The 23175-nt window shown below is 38.0% G+C and overlaps 1 protein-coding gene across 1 annotated transcript in view; it reads right to left on the bottom strand.

Moving 5' to 3' along the window:
• LOC128645207 (melanoregulin-like) overlaps positions 1-11419 on the bottom strand; it is a 69553-nt gene extending 58134 nt beyond the window's left edge. The window contains exon 1 of the mRNA XM_053698030.1: positions 11337-11419. Coding sequence (XP_053554005.1) covers positions 11337-11413 — 77 coding nt within the window. The 5' untranslated portion in view covers positions 11414-11419. The remainder of the gene's footprint in view (positions 1-11336) is intronic.
• Between the last annotated feature and the right edge of the window lie 11756 nt (positions 11420-23175).

Below are 23175 nucleotides of genomic sequence, written 5' to 3'. Positions count from 1 at the left end.
CCAGCATAACCTCATCAACAATGCTAAACTGGGAGCTTCTAAGTAAGTTTTTAAAAGGTCTGTACATATTCTTATTTATAATAGTGTCTATTGCATCCAGTTATATGAAAATTTGTGTATACTGCCCCTTTAAGCAAAAGCTAATTAAATTAGCAGGAAATAGACTGTATGTTTCTGCACCACTGATGCTGAATTAATGTACATGAAACATTTTTCTTTCATGATTTAAAAAGAGCATATACTATTTTAAACAACTTTCCAGTTTATCAAATTTGCTTCATTTTCTCTGTAGCCTTTGTTGAAGGAGCAGCAATGCACAAGTGGTGAGCTAATAACAAGAGGCATATGTGCGCAGCCAGTAATCAACAGCTAGCTCCTGGTAGTGCATTGCTGCTTTTCCCCTACCAAGGGTATGCTTTTCAACAAATGATACCAAGAAAATGAAGCAAATAAGATAACAGAAGTAGATTAAAAAGTTGTTTAAAAACATAATTTATGTAAGAACTTACCTGATAAATTAATTTATTTCATAGTGGCAAGAGTCCATGAGCTAGTGACGTCTGGGATATACATTCCTACCAGGAGGGGGCACAGTTTCCCAAACCTCAAAATGCCTATAAATACACCTCCCACCACACTCATTCCTCAGTTTAACGAATAGCCAAGAAGTGAGTAAAAAAAGCATACAAAAAGAGGATCAGGAACAAATATTGTGCTTTTATACAAAAAAATCATAGCCACCACAAAAAAGGGTGGGTCTCATGGACTCTTGCCGCTATGAAAGAAATGAATTTATCAGGTAAGTTCTTAAATAAATTATGTTTTCATTCATGTATGTGGCAAGAGTCCATGAGCTAGTGATGTATGGGATAAAATACCCAAGATGTGGAAGTCCACAGAAGAGTCACTAGAGAGGGAGGGATAAAATAACAACAGCTATTTCCGCTGAGAAATTAAATCCAAACAATAATTAAGTTTTTCTTATAAACTTCATAAAAACTTAAATCATAAGCAGTAAAATCAAACTGAGACAGCTACCTGAAGAACTTTTCTACCACAGACTACTTCAGGAGAAGCAAATAAATGGTAAAATTTAGTAAATGTATGCAAAGAAAGCCAAGTTGCTGCTTTTACAAATCTGATCAACCGAAGCTTCATTCTTAAAAGCCCAAGAAGAAACAACTGATCTAGTGGAATGAGCTGTAATTCTCTGAGACGGAGACTGCCCCACCTCCAAATAAGCTTTGTGAATCAAAAAGCTTTAACCAAGATGCCAAAGAAATGGCAAAGGCTTTCTAACCTTTCCTGGAACCAGAAAAAAACAACAAATAGACTAGTCTTTCTGAAATCCAAATAATGTAAAGATCTTTCCAGAGAATTCTTAGGATTAAGACACAAAGAAGGAACAACAATTTCCCTACTAATGTTGATAGAAATCACAACGTTAGAAAGAAATTTTAATTAAGTCCGCAAAACAGCTTATCTTGATAGAAAATCAGATAAGGAGGCTCACAAGAGAGAGTTGATAACTCAGAAACTCTTCTAGCAGAAGAGATAGCCAAAAGAAACAACACTTTCTAAGAAAGTAGTTTAATATCCAAAGAATGCATAGGCTCAAAAGGAGGAGCCTGCAAAATCCTTAAAACCAATTTAAGACTCCAAGGAGGAGAAATTAATTTAATAACAGGCTTTGATACGAACCAAAGCCTAAACAAAAACAGTGAATATCAGGAGGTTTAGCAATCTTTCTATGAAATAAAACAGAAAGAGCAGAGATTTGTCCCTTCTAAGTACTTGCAGACAAAACCTTATCCAAACCATCCTGAAGAAATTATAAAATTCTAGGAATTCTATAGAATGCCAAGAGAAGTTATGAAAAGAACACCATGAAATATAAGTTTTCCAAACCCGATAATAAATCTTTCTTGAAACAGATTTACGAGGCTGTAACATAGTGTTAACCACTGAGTCAGAGACACCTCTATGACTAAGCACTAAGCGTTCAAATTCCATACCTTCAAATTGAACCATTTGAGATCCTGATGAGAAAACGGCCTTTGAGACAAAAAGTCTGGCCTTAGAGGAAGTGGCTAAGGCTGGCAACTGGACATCTGGACAAGATCCACATACCAAACCTGTGAGGCCATGCTGGTGCTACCAGAAACACATGAGACTGTTCCATTATGATCTTGGAGATCACCCTTGAAAGGAGAACCAAGGGCGGAAAATTGTAAGCAGAAAACAAGAAACTGTTAAACGTAACCATCATCTCCGCCTGAGGATCCCTGAACCTGGAAAGGTATCTGGGAAATTTCTTGTTTAGATGAGAGGCCATCAGAACTATTTATGGAAGGCCCCACATCTGTACAATCTGAAAAAACACATCTGGATGGAGAGACCACTCCCCTGGATGTAAAGTCTGGCGGCTGAGATAATCCGCATCCCAATTGTCTACACCTGGGATATGAATCGCAGAAATTAGACAGGAGTTGAATTCCCCCTTAAAAAGTATTTGAGATACTTTTTTTCATCGCTAAAGGACTGCGAGTCCCTCCCCGATGATTGACATATGCCACAGTTGTGATATTGTCTGTCTGAAAACTAACGAAACATTCTCTCTTAAATTGAGGCCAAGCCTGAAGAGTTCTGAAAATAGCACAGAGTTCTAAAATAATGATTGCTAACCTCGCCTCTTGAGGTTTCCAAACCCTTAGTGCTGTCAGCAAACCCCAGACAGCTCCCCAACCTGTAAAACTTGCAACTGTAAGCATACAGTCCAAGAAGGACGAACAAAGAAGGCCCCCTGAATAATATGATGATGGTCTAACCACCAAGTCAGAGAGAGTTGAGTTTTGGGATTTAAGTATATTAACTGTGATACCTGAGAAATGTGTTCAGTGCATCTTAATTTCTACAGTAACATCAGAGTCAGGATCAGTGAGACATCTTGCAAAATGTAAAAGGAAAAAAATTAACATTTAAACAAAATATTCAATTTCCTCATATAGCAGTTTCAGGAATGGGAAAAAATGCTTATGCTAAAAAAATAAGCAAAAACAAGCAAACAGCATAGCTCTCTATAATATAAAGAGAGCAAGAAGCATAAAAGGAAATGTGGTAAAATAACAAAAAAATGTTGGCGCCAAGTATAACGGACGACGCAAAAGGAGGTGAAAAATGTTTTGGGCGCCAAACCAACACCAGGAAATGACGCAACTCGCGCCATAACAAGTGCGACTTCGCGCCAAAACAACTAGCGTCAATAAAGACGCAGGAAAAGACTAAACTTGCGCCACAATAGGGCGCAACTTCGCATCAAAAAAATTTGCGCCAAGAATGATGCAATAAACAACAGCATTTTGTGTTCACGCGAGCCTAGATTTGCCCGCGAAAATTAAGGAAAAACAAGTCTAATTGGGAAAAAAAGACTGAAACCCCAGATACGAAAAAAGTTTAAATAAACTTCCTAAAACATGATTCTCATACTGAAACTGCTAGACTTCAAAAGGGAAATATACATAGACCTGACTCATGACAAATATAAGTAAACACATATATTTAAAATTTCTCCCAAACATAATTTTCCATGCTGAAACTGTTAGACTGCAAATTGAAATAAACATAGACCTGGCTCATGGCAAATATATGCAATATATATTTAAAACTTCAAAATATAATGCGCCAAACACAGCTGAGAGTGTCTTAAAAAATGATACATACTTACCAGAAGACACCCATCCACATATAGCAGACAGCTGAACCAGTACTGAAACAGATCAGCAGAGGTAATGGTATAAGAGTATATCGTCGATCTGAAAAGGAAGGTAGAGAATGAATCCCTACGACCGATAACAGAGAGCCTTTGAAAAGATTTCCCATGAGTGAAACCATGAAATCAACAGGCAATACTCTCTTCACATTCCTCTGACAAACACTGTACTCTGAGAGGAATTGGGCTTCAAAATGCTTAGAAGCGCCTACCATAGAAGAAATCAAGCACAAACTTACTTCACCACCTACACAGGAGGCAACGTTTGTAAAACTGAGGAATCAGTGTGGTGGGAGGTGTATTTATAGGCAATTTGAGGATTGGGAAACTTTGTCCCCTCCTAGTAGGAATGTATATCCCATACATCACTAGCTCATGGACTCTTGCCACTTACATGAAAGGAAATTGCATAATCTATCTGAACCATGAAAGTTTAATATTGACTTTACTGTAATACTTTAAGTATTACTAACTGTTTTTTAGCTGAAGAGGCAAATTTCAACAAGCCTTAGAAAACAAATTAGTTGCCAAAACATTAAATAAAAAACATCATTACTTGTATCCTGTACATCAATTTTGGTTGTAGTCTGTTGCCTTAGGGCCATTCATTAACAATTGGGGGTCGATAGTGCTATCTGTATTAGGTATAATGGTGGTAAGTAATCATGGTTCCTTTATGGAGATAGGGGGTTGCCCTAATGGGGGGGGGGGGGGGGAATATGAGTCTCTGACTTAGCAGGTTGTGATGCTGCTTGTACAAATGATTTAATGTGAGTTATGTAGTTACCTGTAAGGGTCTCTACTACATTAAATAGTTAAACCATTTTATATACATGTAGTATATACCAGAAATCCAAAACAAATGTTTAAAATGGACATTAAACACTTTGAGATTGTAACATTCAATGTTTTATCATGAGTAGTAAAAAAAAAAAAAAAAAAGCTGTGCAATTTGCATTCATTTTTTTTTAATTGTTCCCTTTTACTGTCATTTAACCCTGAAAATTGCAGGCTGAATTTCTATAAAGAAATTGGTGCTGCTATGTTGAATCCTAGGTTTCCCTTTATGTCCCTAATTGATCTCAGAAAAAGAGTTTAGGTGAGAGAAACCTAAATTTCAACATGGCGGTGCCCATTACTTTATAGAGACAAAAAAGATTAAACATATTACTTTAATTTTAAACAACAACTAATATGAGGGTTGATCACAATCATTTTGAAATGTTTTTCAAAACATTTATCTATAAAATTCCCTTAGACTTTAAAGGGAAAGTGAACACCAGAATTTCTATTGTTTTTTTAAAAAAATCCCTGTATTACCCAATTCCCTAGTTTTTCATAACCAACAGTTATAATTATATACTTTTTACCTCTGTGATTATCTTGTATATCTGCAAACTGCCCCCTTATTTCAGTTCTTTTGACAGACTTGCATTTTAGCCAATCAGTGCTGACTCCTAGGTACCTCTACGTGCGTGTTATCTACTGTAGACACACATGAACTAACACCCTCTAGTGGTGAAAAACTGTCAAAATGCATTCAGATAAGAGGTGGTCTTCAAGGTGTAAGAAATTAGCGTATGAACCTCCTAGGGTTGACTTTCAACTAAGAATACCAAGAGAACAAGGCAAAATTTGTGATAAAAGTAAATTGCAAAGTTGTTTAAAATTAAATGCCCTATCTGATTCATGAAAGTTTATTTGGACTAGACTGTCACTTTAAGGGACATTGTAGTGCAAACATGATATGCTTGAATACCGTTGCTCAAAGATCTTGTTTGCTTGGGACCAGCAGTTTTCTGCAGATCCTGAGCAGTAATTTAACCATGTGTTTAACTCCATACATGGGGGATGAAAATGTTGGCTTTCAGGGTCCACAGTGATAACATTGAATGCTCTAACAATCTATCGGCTAGATTTAGAGTTTGGCGGCCAAAGGGGTGCATTAGCTACGCGTGCTTTTTTTCTCCCGCACCTTTTAAATACCGCTGGTATTTAGAGTTCACAGATTGGCTGGGTTTTCAGTGCGTTAGGCTCCAAAAAGGGAGCGTAGAGCATAATTTAACGCCACTGCAACTCCAATAGAATGCAAGCTCAATCTGATTAATTCCGATTGGCTGATAGAATCCTATCAGCCAATCGCAATTCGAGGGACGCCATCTTGGATGACGTCCCTTAAAGGAACCGTCATTCATCGGGAAGTCGTCGGAAGAAGAAGATGGGTCCGCGGTGGAGGTCTTCAAGATGGAGCCGGTCGTCATCGGATGAAGATAGAAGATGCCGCTTGGATCAAGATGGTTGCCAGTCCGGATCGCCTCTTCTTCCCGGATAGGATGAAGACTTTGGAGCCTCTTCTGGACCTCTTCAGCCGACGGATTATGGATCGCCAGCCCCCGCTTGGGCTTAGATGAAGATTTTGGAGCCAGGACGGATCGGTGTGATACCCAGAGAGGTGAAGATAAGGTAGGAAGATCTTCAGGGGCTTAGTGTTAGGTTTATTTAAGGGGGGTTTGGGTTAGATTAGGGGTATGTGGCTGGTGGGTTTTAATGTTGGGAGAGGGGTATTGTATGTGTTTTTTCTACAGGCAAAAGAGCTGAATTATTTGGGGCATGCCCCGCAAATGGCCCTTTTCAGGGCTGGTAAGGTAAAAGAGCTTTGAACTTTTTTAATTTAGAATAGGGTAGGGCATTTTTTTATTTTGGGGGGCTTTGTTATTTTATTAGGGGGCTTAGAGTAGGTGTAATTAGTTTAAAATTGTTGTAATATTTTTCTTATGTTTGTAAATATTTTTTTATTTTTTGTAACTTAGTTCTTTTTTATTTTTTGTACTTTAGTTAGTTTATTTAAATGTATTTATTTGTAGGTATTGTATTTAATTAATTTATTGATAGTGTAGTGTTAGGTTTAATTGTAGGTAATTGGAGGTATTTTATTTAATTAATTTATTGATAGTGTAGTGTTAGGTTTAATTGTAACTTAGGTTAGGATTTATTTTACAGGTAATTTCTCTTTATTTTAACTAGGTAGCTATTAAATAGTTATTAACTATTTAATAGCTATTGTACCTGGTTAAAATAATTACAAAGTTACCTGTAAAATAAATATAAATCCTAAAATAGCTACAATATAATTATAATTTATATTGTAGCTATATTAGGGTTTATTTTACAGGTAAGTATTTAGCTTTAAATAGGAATACTTTATTTAATAAGAGTTAATTTATTTCGTTAGATTTAAATTATATTTAACTTAGGGGGGTGTTAGGGTTAAGGTTAGACTTAGCTTTAGGGGTTAAAAAATTTATTAGAATAGCGGTGAGCTCCGGTCGGCAGATTAGGGGTTAATGTTTGAAGTTAGGTGTCGGCGATGTTAGGGAGGGCAGATTAGGGGTTAATACTATTTATTATAGGGTTATTGAGGTGGGAGTGAGGCGGATTAGGGGTTAATAACTTTATTATAATAGCGGCGCGGTCCGGTCGGCAGATTAGGGGTTAATAAGTGGAGGCAGGTGGAGGCGACGTTGAGGGGGGCAGATTAGGGGTTAATAAATATAATATAGGGGTCGGCGGTGTTAGGGGCAGCAGATTAGGGGTACATAAGTATAACGTACCTTGGGGCGGCGTGCGGATGGCAGATTAGGGGTTAAAAAATTTTAATAGAGTGGCAGCGATGTGGGGGGACCTCGGTTTAGGGGTACATAGGTAGTTTATGGGTGTTAGTGTACTTTAGAGCACAGTAGTTAAGAGCTTTATAAACCGGCGTTAACTACTGGGTTTTTTCTGCGGCTGGAGTTTTGTCGTTAGATTTCTAACGCTCACTTCAGCCACGACTCTAAATACCGGCGTTAGAAAGATCCCATTGAAAAGATAGGATACGCAATTGACGTAAGGGGATCTGCGGTATGGAAAAGTCGCGGCTGGAAAGTGAGCGTTAGACCCTTTAATGACTGGCTCCAAATACCAGAGGGCGGTAAAAACCAGCGTTAGGAGCCTCTAATGCTGGTTTTGACGGCTACCGCCAAACTCTAAATCTAGGCCTTTGTTTGCATGCTCTAACAAACTTATCTTTGCTTTGAATACATTATTATATCTAAAATGTATTTGCTATTTAATGCTAATGCTCACATTAACTGTCACTTAATGAATTAAAGGGACACTCAAGTCACAATAAACTTTTATGATTTAGAAAGAACATGCAGTTTTAAGACACTTTCCAATTTACTTCTATTATCAAATTTTGCACAGTCTTTTATATGCACACTTTTGGGAAACAAGATCCTACTGAGCATGTGCACAAGCTCACAGGGTATACGTATACTAGTCTGTGATAGGCTGACGCCTGTCACATAGTACAGGGGGATGGAACATGGGAGAAAAAATACATTTGTCAGAAAAATATCTATTGCTTATTTGAAATTCAGAGTAGGTGTTAAAATATTTATCTTTTTATTATGCTTGTTAATTATTCAATTCTACTGCATTGAGTGGTCCTTTAATGATTTGCAAAACTCTGCACATTGTGTTAAAAACCCTGGTGAGTATAATAATCTTATCTTTATTGATTGTGGCGGAATATGGCTAGCAGTAAATTAGTTTGTGGACTGCTCTATGCAATCACAGTGCAGTATGTAGCTCATGCAGGCAATTTGCAGCATATAGATTACAGACTCTGACTTTTGTGTAAGTTTCAGTTGTTATTTCTTCCTTCTGTGCAAGTAGGTAAAACACCCGTGTTATTATGGCCTGAGAAACCCTTAACGACCAGCAACTTACAGGGTGCGCTGTGGTCGTTAAGGGGTTAAAGGGATATGAAACTCAAATGTTATTTTGTGATCCAGAGAGAACATAAAATTAAAAAAAAAATCAATTTACTTATATTCTGAAATTTACTTTGCTCCCATGATATTCTGTGGTGATGAGATACTTAGCGAGGCATCTAGAGCACTACATGGCAGGAAATAGCGCAGCTATCTAGTGCTCTTGCAAATGGATAACATTCTTGTAAAACTGCTGCCATCTAGTGCTCTTGCAAATTAATAACATTCTTGTAAAACTGCTGCCATCTAGTGCTCTTGCAAATGGATAACATTCTTGCAAAACTGCTGCCATCTAGTGCTCTTGCAAATGGATAACATGCTTGTAAAACTGCTGCCATCTAGTGCTCTTGCAAATGGATAACATTCTTGTAAAACTGCTGCCATACAGTGCTCTTGCAAATGGATAACATTCTTGTAAAACTGCTGCCATCTAGTGCTCTTGCAAATGGATAACATTCTTGTAAAACTGCTGCCATACAGTGCTCTTGCAAATGGATAACATTCTTGTAAAACTGCTGCCATCTAGTGCTCTTGCAAATGGATAACATTCTTGTAAAACTGCTGCCATCTAGTGCTCTTGCAAATGGATAACATTCTTGTAAAACTGCTGCCATCTAGTGCTCTTGCAAATGGATAACATTCTTGTAAAACTGCTGCCATACAGTGCTCTTGCAAATGGATAACATTCTTGTAAAACTGCTGCCATACAGTGCTCTTGCAAATGGATAACATTCTTGTAAAACTGCTGCCATCTAGTGCTCTTGCAAATGGATAACATTCTTGCAAAACTGCTGCCATCTAGTGCTCTTGCAAATGGATAACATTCTTGTAAAACTGCTGCCATCTAGTGCTCTTGCAAATGGATAACATTCTTGTAAAACTGCTGCCATCTAGTGCTCTTGCAAATGGATAACATTCTTGTAAAACTGCTGCTATCTAGTGCTCTTGCAAATGGATAACATTCTTGTAAAACTGCTGCCATCTAGTGCTCTTGCAAATGGATAACATTCTTGTAAAACTGCTGCCATCTAGTGCTCTTGCAAATGGATAACATTCTTGTAAAACTGCTGCTATCTAGTGCTCTTGCAAATGGATAACATTCTTGTAAAACTGCTGCTATCTAGTACTCTTGCAAATGGATAACATTCTAGCAAAACTGCTGCCATCTAGTGCTCTTGCAAATGGATAACATTCTTGTAAAACTGCTGCCATCTAGTGCTCTTGCAAATGGATAACATTCTTGTAAAACTGCTACCATCTAGTGCTCTTGCAAATGGATAACATTCTTGTAAAACTGCTGCCATCTAGTGCTCTTGCAAATGGATAACATTCTTGTAAAACTGCTACCATCTAGTGCTCTTGCAAATGGATAACATTCTTGTAAAACTGCTGCCATCTAGTGCTCTTGCAAATGGATAACATTCTTGTAAAACTGCTGCCATCTAGTGCTCTTGCAAATGGATAACATTCTTATAAAACTTCTGCCATCTAGTGCTCTTGCAAATGGATAACATTCTTATAAAACTGCTGCCATCTAGTGCTCTTGCAAATGGATAACATTCTTGTAAAACTGCTGCCATCTAGTGCTCTTGCAAATGGATAACATTCTTGTAAAACTGCTGCTATCTAGTGCTCTTGCAAATGGATAACATTCTTGTAAAACTGCTGCCATCTAGTACTCTTGCAAATGGATAATATTCATGTAAAACTGCTGCCATCTAGTGCTCTTGCAAATGGATAACATTCTTGTAAAACTGCTGCCATCTAGTGCTCTTGCAAATGGATAACATTGTTGCAAAACTGCTGCCGTATAGTGCTCCAGAAATGGGCTGGCTCCTAAGTATATGTCCCTGCTTTTCAACAAAAGATACCAAGGGGATGAAGAAATATTGCTAATAGAAGTAAAATAGAAAGTTGTACCTTTAACATTAAATGTTATATTTCACTTGGTTCTAGTGTTGAAAACTGACTGCATGTGTCAATAAACATTACAAATATTTTTGGGGGGCTGAAAATGTACAGGAAAAATTACAGAGCTAAATATAAATTGAGGCTACAAAATGAAACCTACAAATGCAGACAAACTTCTACTAGAGGGAAAATGTAAATCACAGTCTCCTAATTTACTTCAGCCCAAACACTCTGCATGGGATCCACTAGACAGAACCAACCATTATTTAATATTGTTGTGAGAGGATCGTCTCCCCTTCTTCATTTCTTTCTCCTATGTTTTTTATCCTGGCACGTGTGTATTCTGCTCACCAGATGTGCTCTTTTCCCTTGATGGACCCCCACACACACAATATATTGTCTTATCAAACACTATTGTACTTTTTTCTCTCACACCTTGTGTCAAACCATTTATATTCTCTCCTTTATATTCTGACTGCCTCAAAATTGTATTTTATTTTATTACAGCTCTGTACTCTTTTTCCCTTACAATCCTCTCTCACAGTACTTTATATAATCTCTTTTTTATCACATACCTCTTGCACTCTCTTCTCTTCAGCCTTAATATTTCTTTCTTTTTTTAAATAAATGGAAATATTAAGAGGATTTTTGTAAAATACATGAATATTTGATATTTTCATAAAGAAATGAACTGTCCTTTGAAAGTATTTGTACTTTGCTGAAAACCCTAACATACAAGCATACATTAAAGAGGTGTGGATGATGTCACACTTCTAAAGTCCAGTCTAGTTTGTTCATTGCCTGCTGCCTTGCTAGAGGGGAGAATGACACTGTCATACCTGATTAAAGGGCTTTTCTCAGCTTGGTCTTCATAGCAACAACAGCAGAACAAGCGATAGAAGCTTCTCTCCGCCATGCTGGGGGTAACTTGTGAGGTGGGAGGGGCAGGATGGGGGTCTTATTATGGGCCAGAGGGTGTTGATGAACAATTAAATCAGTGTAATTGGAATGAAAGGGTAGTCACATGGGCAGCAGAACAACTAAAAGCCTCTAGCTAAAAAGCATGACAAGGAAAATGTAGCTGCAGATACCTCCTGTTTTTATCCACAGAGGCCTGTGTGCTGTTTGAAGTCATTGGAAGGGAGAAAAATGATTGCTTGTGATCAGTGAAATACAAAACTCTTAATCAAGTCATAGAAAACCCCTCTGTGGAGTTAAAGGGACAGTAAACACCAAAAAAGTTATTGTTTACAAAGATAGATAATCCCTTTATTTGCCATTCCCCAGTTTTGCATAACCAACACTGTTATATTACCTCTGTGATTACCTTGTATCTAAGCTTCTGCAGACTGCCTCCTTATCTCAGTTCTTTTGACAGACTTGCATTTCAGGCAATTAGTGCTGACTCTTAAATAACTCCACGAGCGTGAGCACAATGTTATCTATATGGCACACATGAACTAATGCCCTCTAGTTGTGAAAAACTGTAAAATGCATTCAGATAAGAGGTGGCCTTCAAGGGCTTAGAAATTAGCATATGAGCCTACCTAGGTTTAGCTTTTCAACTATGAATACCAAGAGAACAAAGCAAATTTGATGATAAAAGTATATTGGAAAGTTGTTAAAAATTACATGCCCTATCTGAATTATGAAAGTTTAATTTGGACTTTACTGTCTTTTTAAGGATTATTAGAAAATGCTATGGGCAGAAAGAATTGTAAACAAGATATCATCGGCAAAAAGGCCTGTTTGGGATAAGGTTCATATACCCAAAGACCTCTTATATATTAAATATTGGTATAAAGGCCTAATCGTGTAAAAGGTCACAGGGGAGAACGTATTATATAGTACAAGATGTCATAGGTACAGAGATCTCTCAAACCCTCTTCCACATTGTTTATACTCTGGGGAAAGGAGCACTTATGAAGCTCATATCTTAACCAAGTGGGGAGTCTACTACATCTGCACCACAACAGGGACAAGTGACCCACCATATTAATAGGATACATTTCTGGCAAAGTGGAACTCTTCCTTGATCTACAGAAGCATGTGAAATAGTTGAAACACAAATTTACAGTCTGGCTAAATTTAAATATATTTAAACAAATTCACTATCTTTCTTAAACTTTACCCCAAATATGTGTTTTCTCTTTTAATGTGGTTAATCAGAGACCTTACCACCATGTATCTGTACACTTTTGATTTCTGGAAAGATGGAACTACTTACAGGATGTCACCAGGTAATAAATATTGCACATCTCCTTTTTCTTCAACTCTATAAAAGGGATAACTTTGAAAAATGTCTAAGATGGTGTAGATAGGCCACATAAAAACACAAAACCTGGAAATATTGTATTTTAGTAGACACAATTGTAACATGCTTTAGGAGTCAGCACATTTACAGTAATAAACATTTCAGCCTTGTTTTCGTTTGGCAGATCTCATCAGAAGGGGTTCCCTTATGTAGGTGCTACTTTAAATTCCCTGCCTCTGGGTTTGAAGGTATTTCTGGTAAACTACAATCAGCGTCAGACTGGGAATAAAAAGCAGCCCTAGCCTTATTTTCTTTTAAGTCTGTAGAAAGTATGTACACAACTCATTTCTCTCAAGAAGATTACTGGGCTACTCCTACCCAAATATTTTTTTTTTCCAGAATTAAATTATATTAGTTTGTAATAAAAAAACACAAAAAACGCCAGAATGTTGTTGGATGAGCACCCTACAACGCAATTTAATTCACAACACCCTTTAACAGTGTAAAAATGATTATCCATAGTGTGATCTGGAGAAGACAGAGTATCACTCTTTCTCAGTGTGACTTGACTAGACACTAGAACCCATTCAAAGGAGGGCTACTAAATGGTACATAGGGGCCGATTTAACTTAACGGCTCCTTAACTCATCCACTGTCTCTGAGGCTGCGCACATCAATCCAACCGATCTCATACGATCTGGTTGATTGACACCCCTAGCTAGCGGATTGGCCGCAAATCTGCAGGGGGCGGCATTGCACAAGCCGTTTACCAGAACTGCTTGTGCAAGCGCTGCAGAGAAGGCCGGTAATAATTAAGTTCTTAAATTTCCAAGACAAGATATCCATTTTAAGAGACTATAGAGGAAGTACTTGGAAATAGCGCATAACAAGATCCTGTTATGTCAGGACTTCTCTGCACAAACCTCTGCTAGAAGGAAAGTCATAGCCCCGTACTGTACCAAATTAGTCAATGCAGGGTTTTTTTGCTAGAATGATATATCCAGCGAATATCAAAGTTATCATAAATGATAAAATAATTATGTTGAAATCTGATTAGGAAGCTCTGGAATTTTTACAAAAGAACAGTGACCCCAACGGCTACTAAATATATGATTTTTTTTTTCCTTTTTATTGTTGTTGTTTTTAAAGATTGTTCTATGGAAATAAAAAATAAAGAAAATTTTACACATATTCATATTTATACCACTTTTTTCCCCTTTTTTCCTCTTTCTCCCCTCTCCAAAAGGGGCCTCCCTTTTGTTCTCATATTCTGGGCCTCCTTTTTAAGCTAGGTCATCTGAGTTATGGCCAATATTAAAATAGTATCTTAGAATGTCTGGGGTATCACCAGCACAATTAAACGAAAATGTATTTTGACATCTTTTAAAAAGAGTACAGCAGATATTGTGCTATTACAGCAGATATTGTGCTATTACAAGAGACCCACCTATCTAAAGTAGAAAATTTAAAATTGAAAACTAATTGGGTACATTAACCACTCCATGTGCAACCAGGAAAAAGGGAGTGGCAATACTATTACACCATAAATTAGACTATCAAATTTTACAAAAAGATATAGACCCGAATGAGAGATATATTATAATTAAAATTTTAATTAAGAATAAGATTTTTGTCATCTGTAACGTCTATGGCCCTAATAGGATAGATGTACATTTTTTGGTCAGAACTCAAGAGTACTATAAGAATCTCTGGATACCAACCTAATAGTTGTATGTGACTTTAACATGGTATTTAATAATATAGATAGGTTGCAAACTTTTCCTGTTGGTGACACACTTTTTTTAGACCTACATAATTTTGCGACACAGTAATTCAGTTGTACTAGCAAACAGGAGGTTAAACTAAATTATAAATGATATAATAATGAAATGTATTTACAAGTAACAGTGCAAGAATTTAAAAAAAGTTTAATACCACCAATAGCTACTTACTATTTTACTGGGATGTATGAGGTTGATGGGATGAACACAGTTTCTGAATATTTGGTGTATTATTAGATAAAGACACTCGCATTTCATCATCAAGCATTTTTAAGCTTCCACTTCCTATACATATATCAAGAGCAGGAGCAGCAATGCAATGTACTGGGAGCTAGCTGCAGACTTCTGACTGCAGCTCAGCGTTTAAGCTGCCACCTTCAGAGCTCTGCAAGTTGCACTCACTACTATCCCACTCACTGACTACACATGCACTCACAAGCCAATTGAGGAGACTACACGTGCAGTCGGGAGCCAATATGCCGCTAATGGGAATAGTTTCAGTTCCCACTGAGCTGCGCCAATAGGTTAAGATGATCTGTGACCCACTAGGTATCAGTCACAAGTCAACCCTGTGATATGCGTAGCAAACAGGCGGAAAGTCAGAAACCAAATAAATTTGTGCTGAAGCAGGGACACACCTACACACAACTGCCGACACACTGTGTCACGACACACAGTTTGGAAAGCACTGCCGTAAGCACTGACAAAAAGAGAAAAATAAGGAGAACGACAGATAAACCACTTAAAAACTTTTGCAATGCTTTAAAGCTAAGAGATGTGTGGTGTTTTCTAATCAAAATACCAGAGCATTCACATGTGAATCTTTTTCCAGATTAGATTTTTTTCTAACCTCAGATAGAATTCTTAGTCTCAACCCGGAAGCAGGGATAGGAAACTTTACACTTTCTGATCATGCAATAATTTTGTTGGAAATATCTTTGGGAGAAGGAAATAATGATATAACAAGATGATATAGATTTCCTCGGTTTCTAGCATCCAATGCTAAAGTCAAGAACTGGTTAATTCACAAATGGCACATATATAAAAAAGATAATCAAAATATATATATATATATATATACTCTGAGGAAAAACACAATGTGCTATATTGCACTTACAAGATTGCAGATAAAAACAGACACATCGTTAGATATCCTGGCAATGAACAGCTTTACTAACAGCTCAGGATTCACAGCGAGTCCAATCTTTAAAAGTCCAATCTTTGCAAGTTAGTCAGCTGATTGCTCCAAGGATCAGTATTGCATACGATTCCTTTTTAAGTCTTTAACTCTACGCGTTTCATCTGCCTTCTGAGCAGACTTTGTCAAGAGATTTCCAAACAAACATAAACTCTTCTCCCAAATGTCGCTTTTTATACCATTATTGACATGCACTCCCCTTGAAATGATTGGAGAACAACAATGGTGGTGTGGCCAATTAGAAAGCTTGGAGGAACACACCCTCATTTTCGTTGGTTAAATGTGCACTCGTCTAGGGGTAACATGCATGTGACGCAACGGATACTAGCAACCATATTTACAAATATATGTCTAATATGTGATATTGCTCGTATAGCAGCGTGATGAATTCGGTATTTATGCTAACATAAACGACAAGCAACAAATGTGCGCTTAGCCTTTAAATAAATAACCTGATGGGGGAATACATTGCTAGAATAGGTGAATTGCACTCACAAACCGTATCATAGACTCCTTAAGTGCTCGTCTTTGAGAATAACGACATAGCATACTGATTATATGGAACCTTATTAGAGATGAATACCTAACGTGTAGGGTATATAGTTGATCCATAAGGCTAAATATATCGATTTTAAAAATTATATATCCATATTATATATGAAGGGAATAAAATCTACAAATATACAAAAATTAATAAAGAGTAAATAAACAATTCTTAGTTCATTATACCATCTGGAAAACCACTAATCCATGAAATCCCGGAGATCCATAAGCCCTGGGGATGTTTACACCCTGGGGATGTAGGCTACCTAATTTATGGATCCATTTCGTCTCACATTTTCACAGATTAAGCAGCCTCTGCATATCAATTTTCATATAGGGTATGGTTTTAATGAGCATAACCCTTAAACAGTCAGCTTGCTTAACATGGCATCGGCGAAAGTGTTCAGACACACTATGATTTTTTAATCCTATCTCTATATTGTTGACATGCTCATAGAAACGTTTCTTGATTCTCCTTTTGGTCCTGCCAACGTAAATTAAATTGCAACTGTAGGTAAGTAAATAAACTGCATAGGTGATATTACAGGTTGCACAAACAGTGGTGTTAAAACTCCGAGATCTGTCCCAATTGTTAAATTAAGTACCTGATTGAATTAATGGGAATAAGCAACAATTCAATCTTCTGCATTTAAACAAACCATTGCTTAGACATAGCCATCCTGATAGTGTATTAGAGGGATTAGTCCCCTGAGTTTTAGATCTATCAAGGGGCTTTTGTTTGGAAGAGGCTAAAATATTCTTAAGATTTTGGTTACGTTTAAAAACTATACTGGGCCTATCTGGAAGGTTCTTACCCAAAATGGGATCCAAATTGAGGCTTGTGTAGTGCTGACTTGATTTTGTGGGCTCCTACACTGAATGTAGGAATACATTTGGTTTTATTACCTTTGTGCGTGTCTGTAACAGAGTTTCTCTAGGTATATTAGTGGTTTTATACTTAGCCAATTTTACCAGGTCTAGGTTGAAACCATTTTTAAGAAATGTTTTTCTAAAACATCAGCTTCTTTATTAAAATCCTCCTCTGTGGTGCAGTTCCTTCGAATGTGTTGGAACTGCTCATAGGGTATATTCGACTTCCAACTTGGGAGATGGCCACTGTTAGCGTTAAGGAAGCCGTTACTATCAGTAGGCTTCCTGAAATTCCTAATGGATACTCTATTCATACTAATATTATGATATAGGGTGAGATCCAGAAAATCGATGTGCTCACTATCCATTTTGTGGGTAAAAGTCAACTTAAAATATTTGTATTAATATAACTACAAAATTGGTCAGCCAGGGACATATCTCCTTTCCAAATTAAAATTACATCATCTATATACCGTCGATACTGTGAGAATAGTGGGAAAAAAAAGAAGAGAAAATATTTAAAGGGGTACAGGCAAACTGATATAAAAGCTGAGATTTTAAAGAATTATTTAAAGAGAAAGAAAATGAGGTTTATGGTATGCCAAGCACTAGTATATTTAACTATGTCAGCAGTTTCAATTAAAAAATATTTTTTTTAATTTGGATAAAATGTCCCTTTAACTATCCTGTACCCCACTGTGAGTGTGTGTTTTTTATGCTGGCTGTGTTTGCTTAGGCTATTCAATGGACGTCAGTATACCTTAAGTGAGGACAGTGGATTATTGGGAACAATTTAAAGGGGAAATGTTTGGACAAACTGTCCTTTTAATCTATTAGTGTAAATTATTATTATTCTTTTGTAGAAAGCTCATTTTTGTTCTATACAATTGTTATATTTAGTTAGAGAGCTGCAAAATGGTGAATATCAAATTATATAAAAAAGTTAAATCAAATAATTGTGTATTTATTAAAATCTTGGTTATGTAAAAGTATAGACTGGACTCTAGAGCTTTTCACAAATTATTTGTGCCAAACATGATTTATTTAACAGTAGATTTGCACTGTGCATGCAAGCAGGGGCTATATCAAACAGTGGCTGTACCATTATTATCTGACCTTTCCCAGAATATAGTACTTAGGTGTTTGTGTGTTCCTTTGTAAATTTATGGTTAGGGATTTTATTTTTAAATATGCAACTGAAGTTTATTGATCTTCTGAAGTGATTGCATTATTAGTATGATCTCATAGTATTGTGCATGGTGGAATTTGCAGAACCAGGGTATAGACGGTTGTTATAGGATTTTAATTATTTGTAGTGTTTTGCAAGTGCTGTATTTCAGTAATGTGTAAGTATATGTGTTGAATTTCAGGTTAATTGTGGTTGTTAAAAGTTTGTGCCGGCTGTTAATGTTTTGTTTTGTGTAATGGACAGTTGGTTTTAAGTGTTTTCTAAGAGAATGTTATGTTTTTATTTTTAGTGAATGCGTGTGGAAGGGTGCTGTATGAATGGAATATTGAATATTGAGGTGTCTTTGATTTTGTCTGATGTTAAGAATAGTATTCTACGGAGTGCATGAATTGTCTTTTAGTTTGCTGTTATATTGTGTTTGCGTGACACATAGGATGTTTCACGCAAACAAAGGGGGAAGTATTGATGAGTATTGCTGAGTATCCTTATGTGATTTGGGTGATTGTTTTAAGTAAGAAAATTAACCTAAAATGTTTTTATTTTTCTATTTTATTCTTAACACAATATTTGTATTTGCAGGATGAGATCATGAAGTTGTATCCAGAGAGTAAAAAGGAAATTTATGCTTACCTGATAAATTGATTTCTTCTACGATATGACGAGTCCACGGATTTCATCCTTACTTGTGGGATATTAACCTCCTGCTAACAGGAAGTGGCAAAGAGCACCACAGCAGAGCTGTATATATAGCTCCTCCCTTCCCTCCACCCCCAGTCATTCGACCGAAGGTTTAGGAAGAGAAAGGAAAATCTAAAGGTGCAGAGGTGACTGAAGATGTAAAAAATAAAATATAATCTGTCTTAAAAATGACAGGGAGGGCCGTGGACTCGTATCGTAGAAGAAATCAATTTATCAGGTAAGCATAAATTTCCTTTTCTTCTACAAGATATGACGAGTCCACGGATTTCATCCTTACTTGTGGGATACAATACCAAAGCTACAGGACATGGATGAAAGGGAGGGACAAGACAGAGACCTAAATGGAAGGCACCACTGCTTGAAGAACCTTTCTCCCAAAAACAGCCTCAGAAGAAGCAAAAGTTTTAAATTTGGAAAAAGTATGAAGGAATGACCAAGTCGCAGCCTTACAAATCTGTTCAACAGAAGCATCGTTTTTATAGACCCATGTGGAAGCCACAGCCCTAGTAGAATGAGCCGTAATTCTTTCAGGAGGCTGCTGTCCAGCAGTCTCATATGCCAGACGGATGATACTCCTCAGCCGAAAAGAAAGAGAGGTAGCCGTAGCTTTCTGACCCCTATGCTTTCCAGAATAAACAATGAATAATGAAGATGATTGATGGAAATCCTTGGTTGCCTGTAAGTAAAACTTCAAGGCACGGACCACATCCAAGTTCTTAGAAGAAGGATTAGGACACAAGGAAGGAACAACAATTTCCTGATTAATATTCTTATTTGAAACAACCTTAGGAAGAAATCCAGGTTTGGTACGTAAAACCACCTTATCAAAATGAAATATAAGATAAGGCGAATCACATTGTAACGCTGAAAGCTCAGAAACTCTACGAGCGGAAGAAATAGAAACTAAAAACAAAACTTTCCAAGATAACAGTTTTATATCTATGGAATGCATGGGTTCAAACGGAACCCCTTGAAGAACTCTAAGAACTAAATTCAAACTCCAGGGAAGAGTAATTGGTCTAAATACAGGCTTAATTCTGGTTAGAGCCTGACAAAAAGACTGAACATCTGGCACATCTGCCAAACGCTTGTGAAGCAAAATTGACAAAGCAGAAATCTGTCCCTTTACGGAACTTGCTGATAACCCTTTCTCCAATCCTTCTTGGAGAAAAGACAGAATCCTGGGAATCCTAACTTTACTCCATGAGTAGCCCTTGGATTCAGACCAATAAAGATATTTACGCCATATCTTATGATAGATTTTTCTAGTGACAGGCTTACTTGCCTGTATCAAAGTATCGATGACCGAATCAGAGAATCCCCGCTTAGATAAAATCAAGTGTCCAATATCCAAGCAGTCATCTGCAGAGAATTTAGATTTGGATGTTGAAAAGGTCCTTGAATGAGAAGGTCCTGTCTCAAAGGAAGTTTCCACGGTGGCAGAGAGGACATGTCCACTAGATCCGCATACCAAGTCCTGCGTGGCCACACAGGTGCTATCAGGATTACTGAAGCTCTCTCCTGTTTGATCCGAGCAATCACGCATGGAAGGAGAGGAAACCGTGCAAACACATAAGCTACACTGAACGACCAAAGCACTGTCAAGGCATCTATCAGTTCGGCCTGAGGATCCCTTGACCTGGATCCGTAACGTGGAAGCTTGGCATTCTGACGATCAATTTGGCCAATCAATGAGGCAAACACTTCCGGGTGGAGTTCCCACTCTCCCGGATGAAAAGTCTAACTTAGAAAATCCGCTTCCCAGTTCTCTACTCCTGGGATGTAGATTGCCGATAGATAAGAGTGGGCCTCCACCCAATGGATTATCTTGAATACTTCTATCATCGCTAAGGAACTCCTTGTTCCCCCCTGATGATTGATATAAGCCACAGTCGTGATATTGTCCGACTGGAATCTGATGAATTTGGCCGAAGCCAACGGAGGCCACGCCTGCAGCACATTGAATATTGCTCTCAGTTCCAGAATATTGATTGGAAGTATAGACTCCACCTGAGTCCAAACACCCTGAGCCATCAGAGAGTACCAGACTGCACCCCAGCCCAGTAGACTGGCATCCGTTGTCACTATTACCAACGAGGGTCTGCGGAAACACGTCCCCTGGGACAGATGATCCGGCGACAGCCACCAAAGAAGAGAGTCTCTGGTCTCATGATCCATATTTATCTGAGGAGATAAATTTGCATAGTCCCCATTCCACTGTCCGAGCATGCACAGCTGCAGTGGTCTGAGATGAAAGCGAGCAAACAGAATGATGTCCATTGCCGCTACCATTAATCCAATTACCTCCATACACTGAGCCACTGATGGCCGAGGAATGGACTGAAGTACTCGGCAAGTATTTAGAATCTTTGACTTTCTGACCTCTGTCAGAAATATTTTCATGTCTACCGAGTCTATCAGAGTTCCCAAGAAGGGAACCCTTGTCCGTGGAACTAGTGAACTCTTTTCTATGTTCACCTTCCAACCGTGAGTTCTCAGAAGGGACAACACTGTGTCCGTGTGAGATTTTGTCAGCTGATAAGTTGACGCCTGAATCAGAATATCGTCCAGATAAGGTGCCACTGCTATACCCCGCGGTCTGAGAACCCGCCAGAAGGGACCCTAGAACCTTTGTGAAAACCCTGGGTGCTGTGGCTAACCCGAAGGGAAGAGCCACGAACTGAAAATGTTTGTCCAGGAAGGCAAACCTTAGGAACTGATGATGATCCTTGTGAATAGGGATATGAAGGTATGCATCCTTCAAATCCACGGTAGTCATAAATTGACCCTCCTGGATCATTGGTAAGATTGTTCGTACAGTCTCCATCTTGAACGATGGGACTCTGAGAAATTTGTTTAGACACTTGAGATCTAGAATGGGTCTGAAAGTTCCCTCTTTTTTGGGAACCACGAAAAGATTGGAGTAAAACCCCTGTCCCTGTTCCAGTTTTGGAATGGGAAAAATTACTCCCATGGTAAAGAGGTCTTTTACACAGCATAAGAACGCCTCTCTTTTTATCTGGTCTACACACAAACGTGAAAGATGGAATCTCCCTCTTGGGAGAAAATCCTTGAATTCCAGTTGATACCCGTGGGTCACGATTTCCAATGCCCAGGGGTCCTGAACATCTCTTGCCCAAGCCTGAGCAAAGAAAGAAAGTCTGCCCCCTACTAGATCCGGTCCCGGATCGGGGGCCTCCCCTTCATGCTGTCTTTGTAGCAGCAGCGGGCTTCTTGGATTGTTTACCTTTATTCCAAGCCTGGTTGGGTCTCCAGACGGACTTGGATTGAGCAAAATTCCCTTCCTGCTTTGTGGAGGAAGAGGAAGCAGAGGGTACTCCTTTAAAATTTCAAAACAACGAAAATTATTTTGTTTACCCCTCATCTTAACAGACCCATCCTGAGGTAGGGCGTGACCTTTACCTCCAGTAATGTCAGAAATGATTTCCTTCAATTCAGGCCCGAATAGGGTCTTACCCTTGAAAGGAGTAGCTAAGAGCTTAGATTTTGATGACACATCAGCAGACCACGATTTGGCCATAACGCTCTACGCGCTAAAATAGCAAAGCCTGCATTTTTCGCCGCTAATTTAGCAATTTGAAAAGCGGCATCTGTAATAAAAGAATTAGCTAGCTTAAGAGCCTTAATTCTATCCAAAATGTCCTCTAATGGGGTCTCAACCTTCAGAGACTCTTCTAGAGCATCAAACCAAAAAGCTGCTGCAGCAGTAACTGGAACAATGCAAGCTGTAGGTTTTAAAAGAAAACCCTGATGAATAAATAATTTCTTTAGAAGACCCTCTAACTTCTTATCCATAGGGTCTTTGAAAGCACAACTGTCCTCGATAGGTATAGTTGTACGCTTAACCAGGGTAGATATAGCTCCCTCCACCTTAGGGACCGATTGCCAAAAGTCCCAAATGGTGTCTGATATGGGAAACATTTTCTTAAAATTAGGAGGAGGAGAGAACGGTATACCTGGTCTATCCCATTCCTGTTTTACAATTTCCGAAATTCTTTTAGGAACCAGAAAACCATCAGTGTAAGTAGGCACCTCTAGATATTTGTCCATCTTACACAACTTCTCTGGTGGTACCACAATAGGGTCACAATCATCCAGAGTCGCTAAAACCTCCCTAAGTAAC

Source organism: Bombina bombina, chromosome 1 (assembly GCF_027579735.1).
Source record: "Bombina bombina isolate aBomBom1 chromosome 1, aBomBom1.pri, whole genome shotgun sequence".
Classification (NCBI taxonomy): Eukaryota; Metazoa; Chordata; class Amphibia; order Anura; family Bombinatoridae; genus Bombina; species Bombina bombina.
This window is presented reverse-complemented; position numbering and strand designations above follow the sequence as displayed.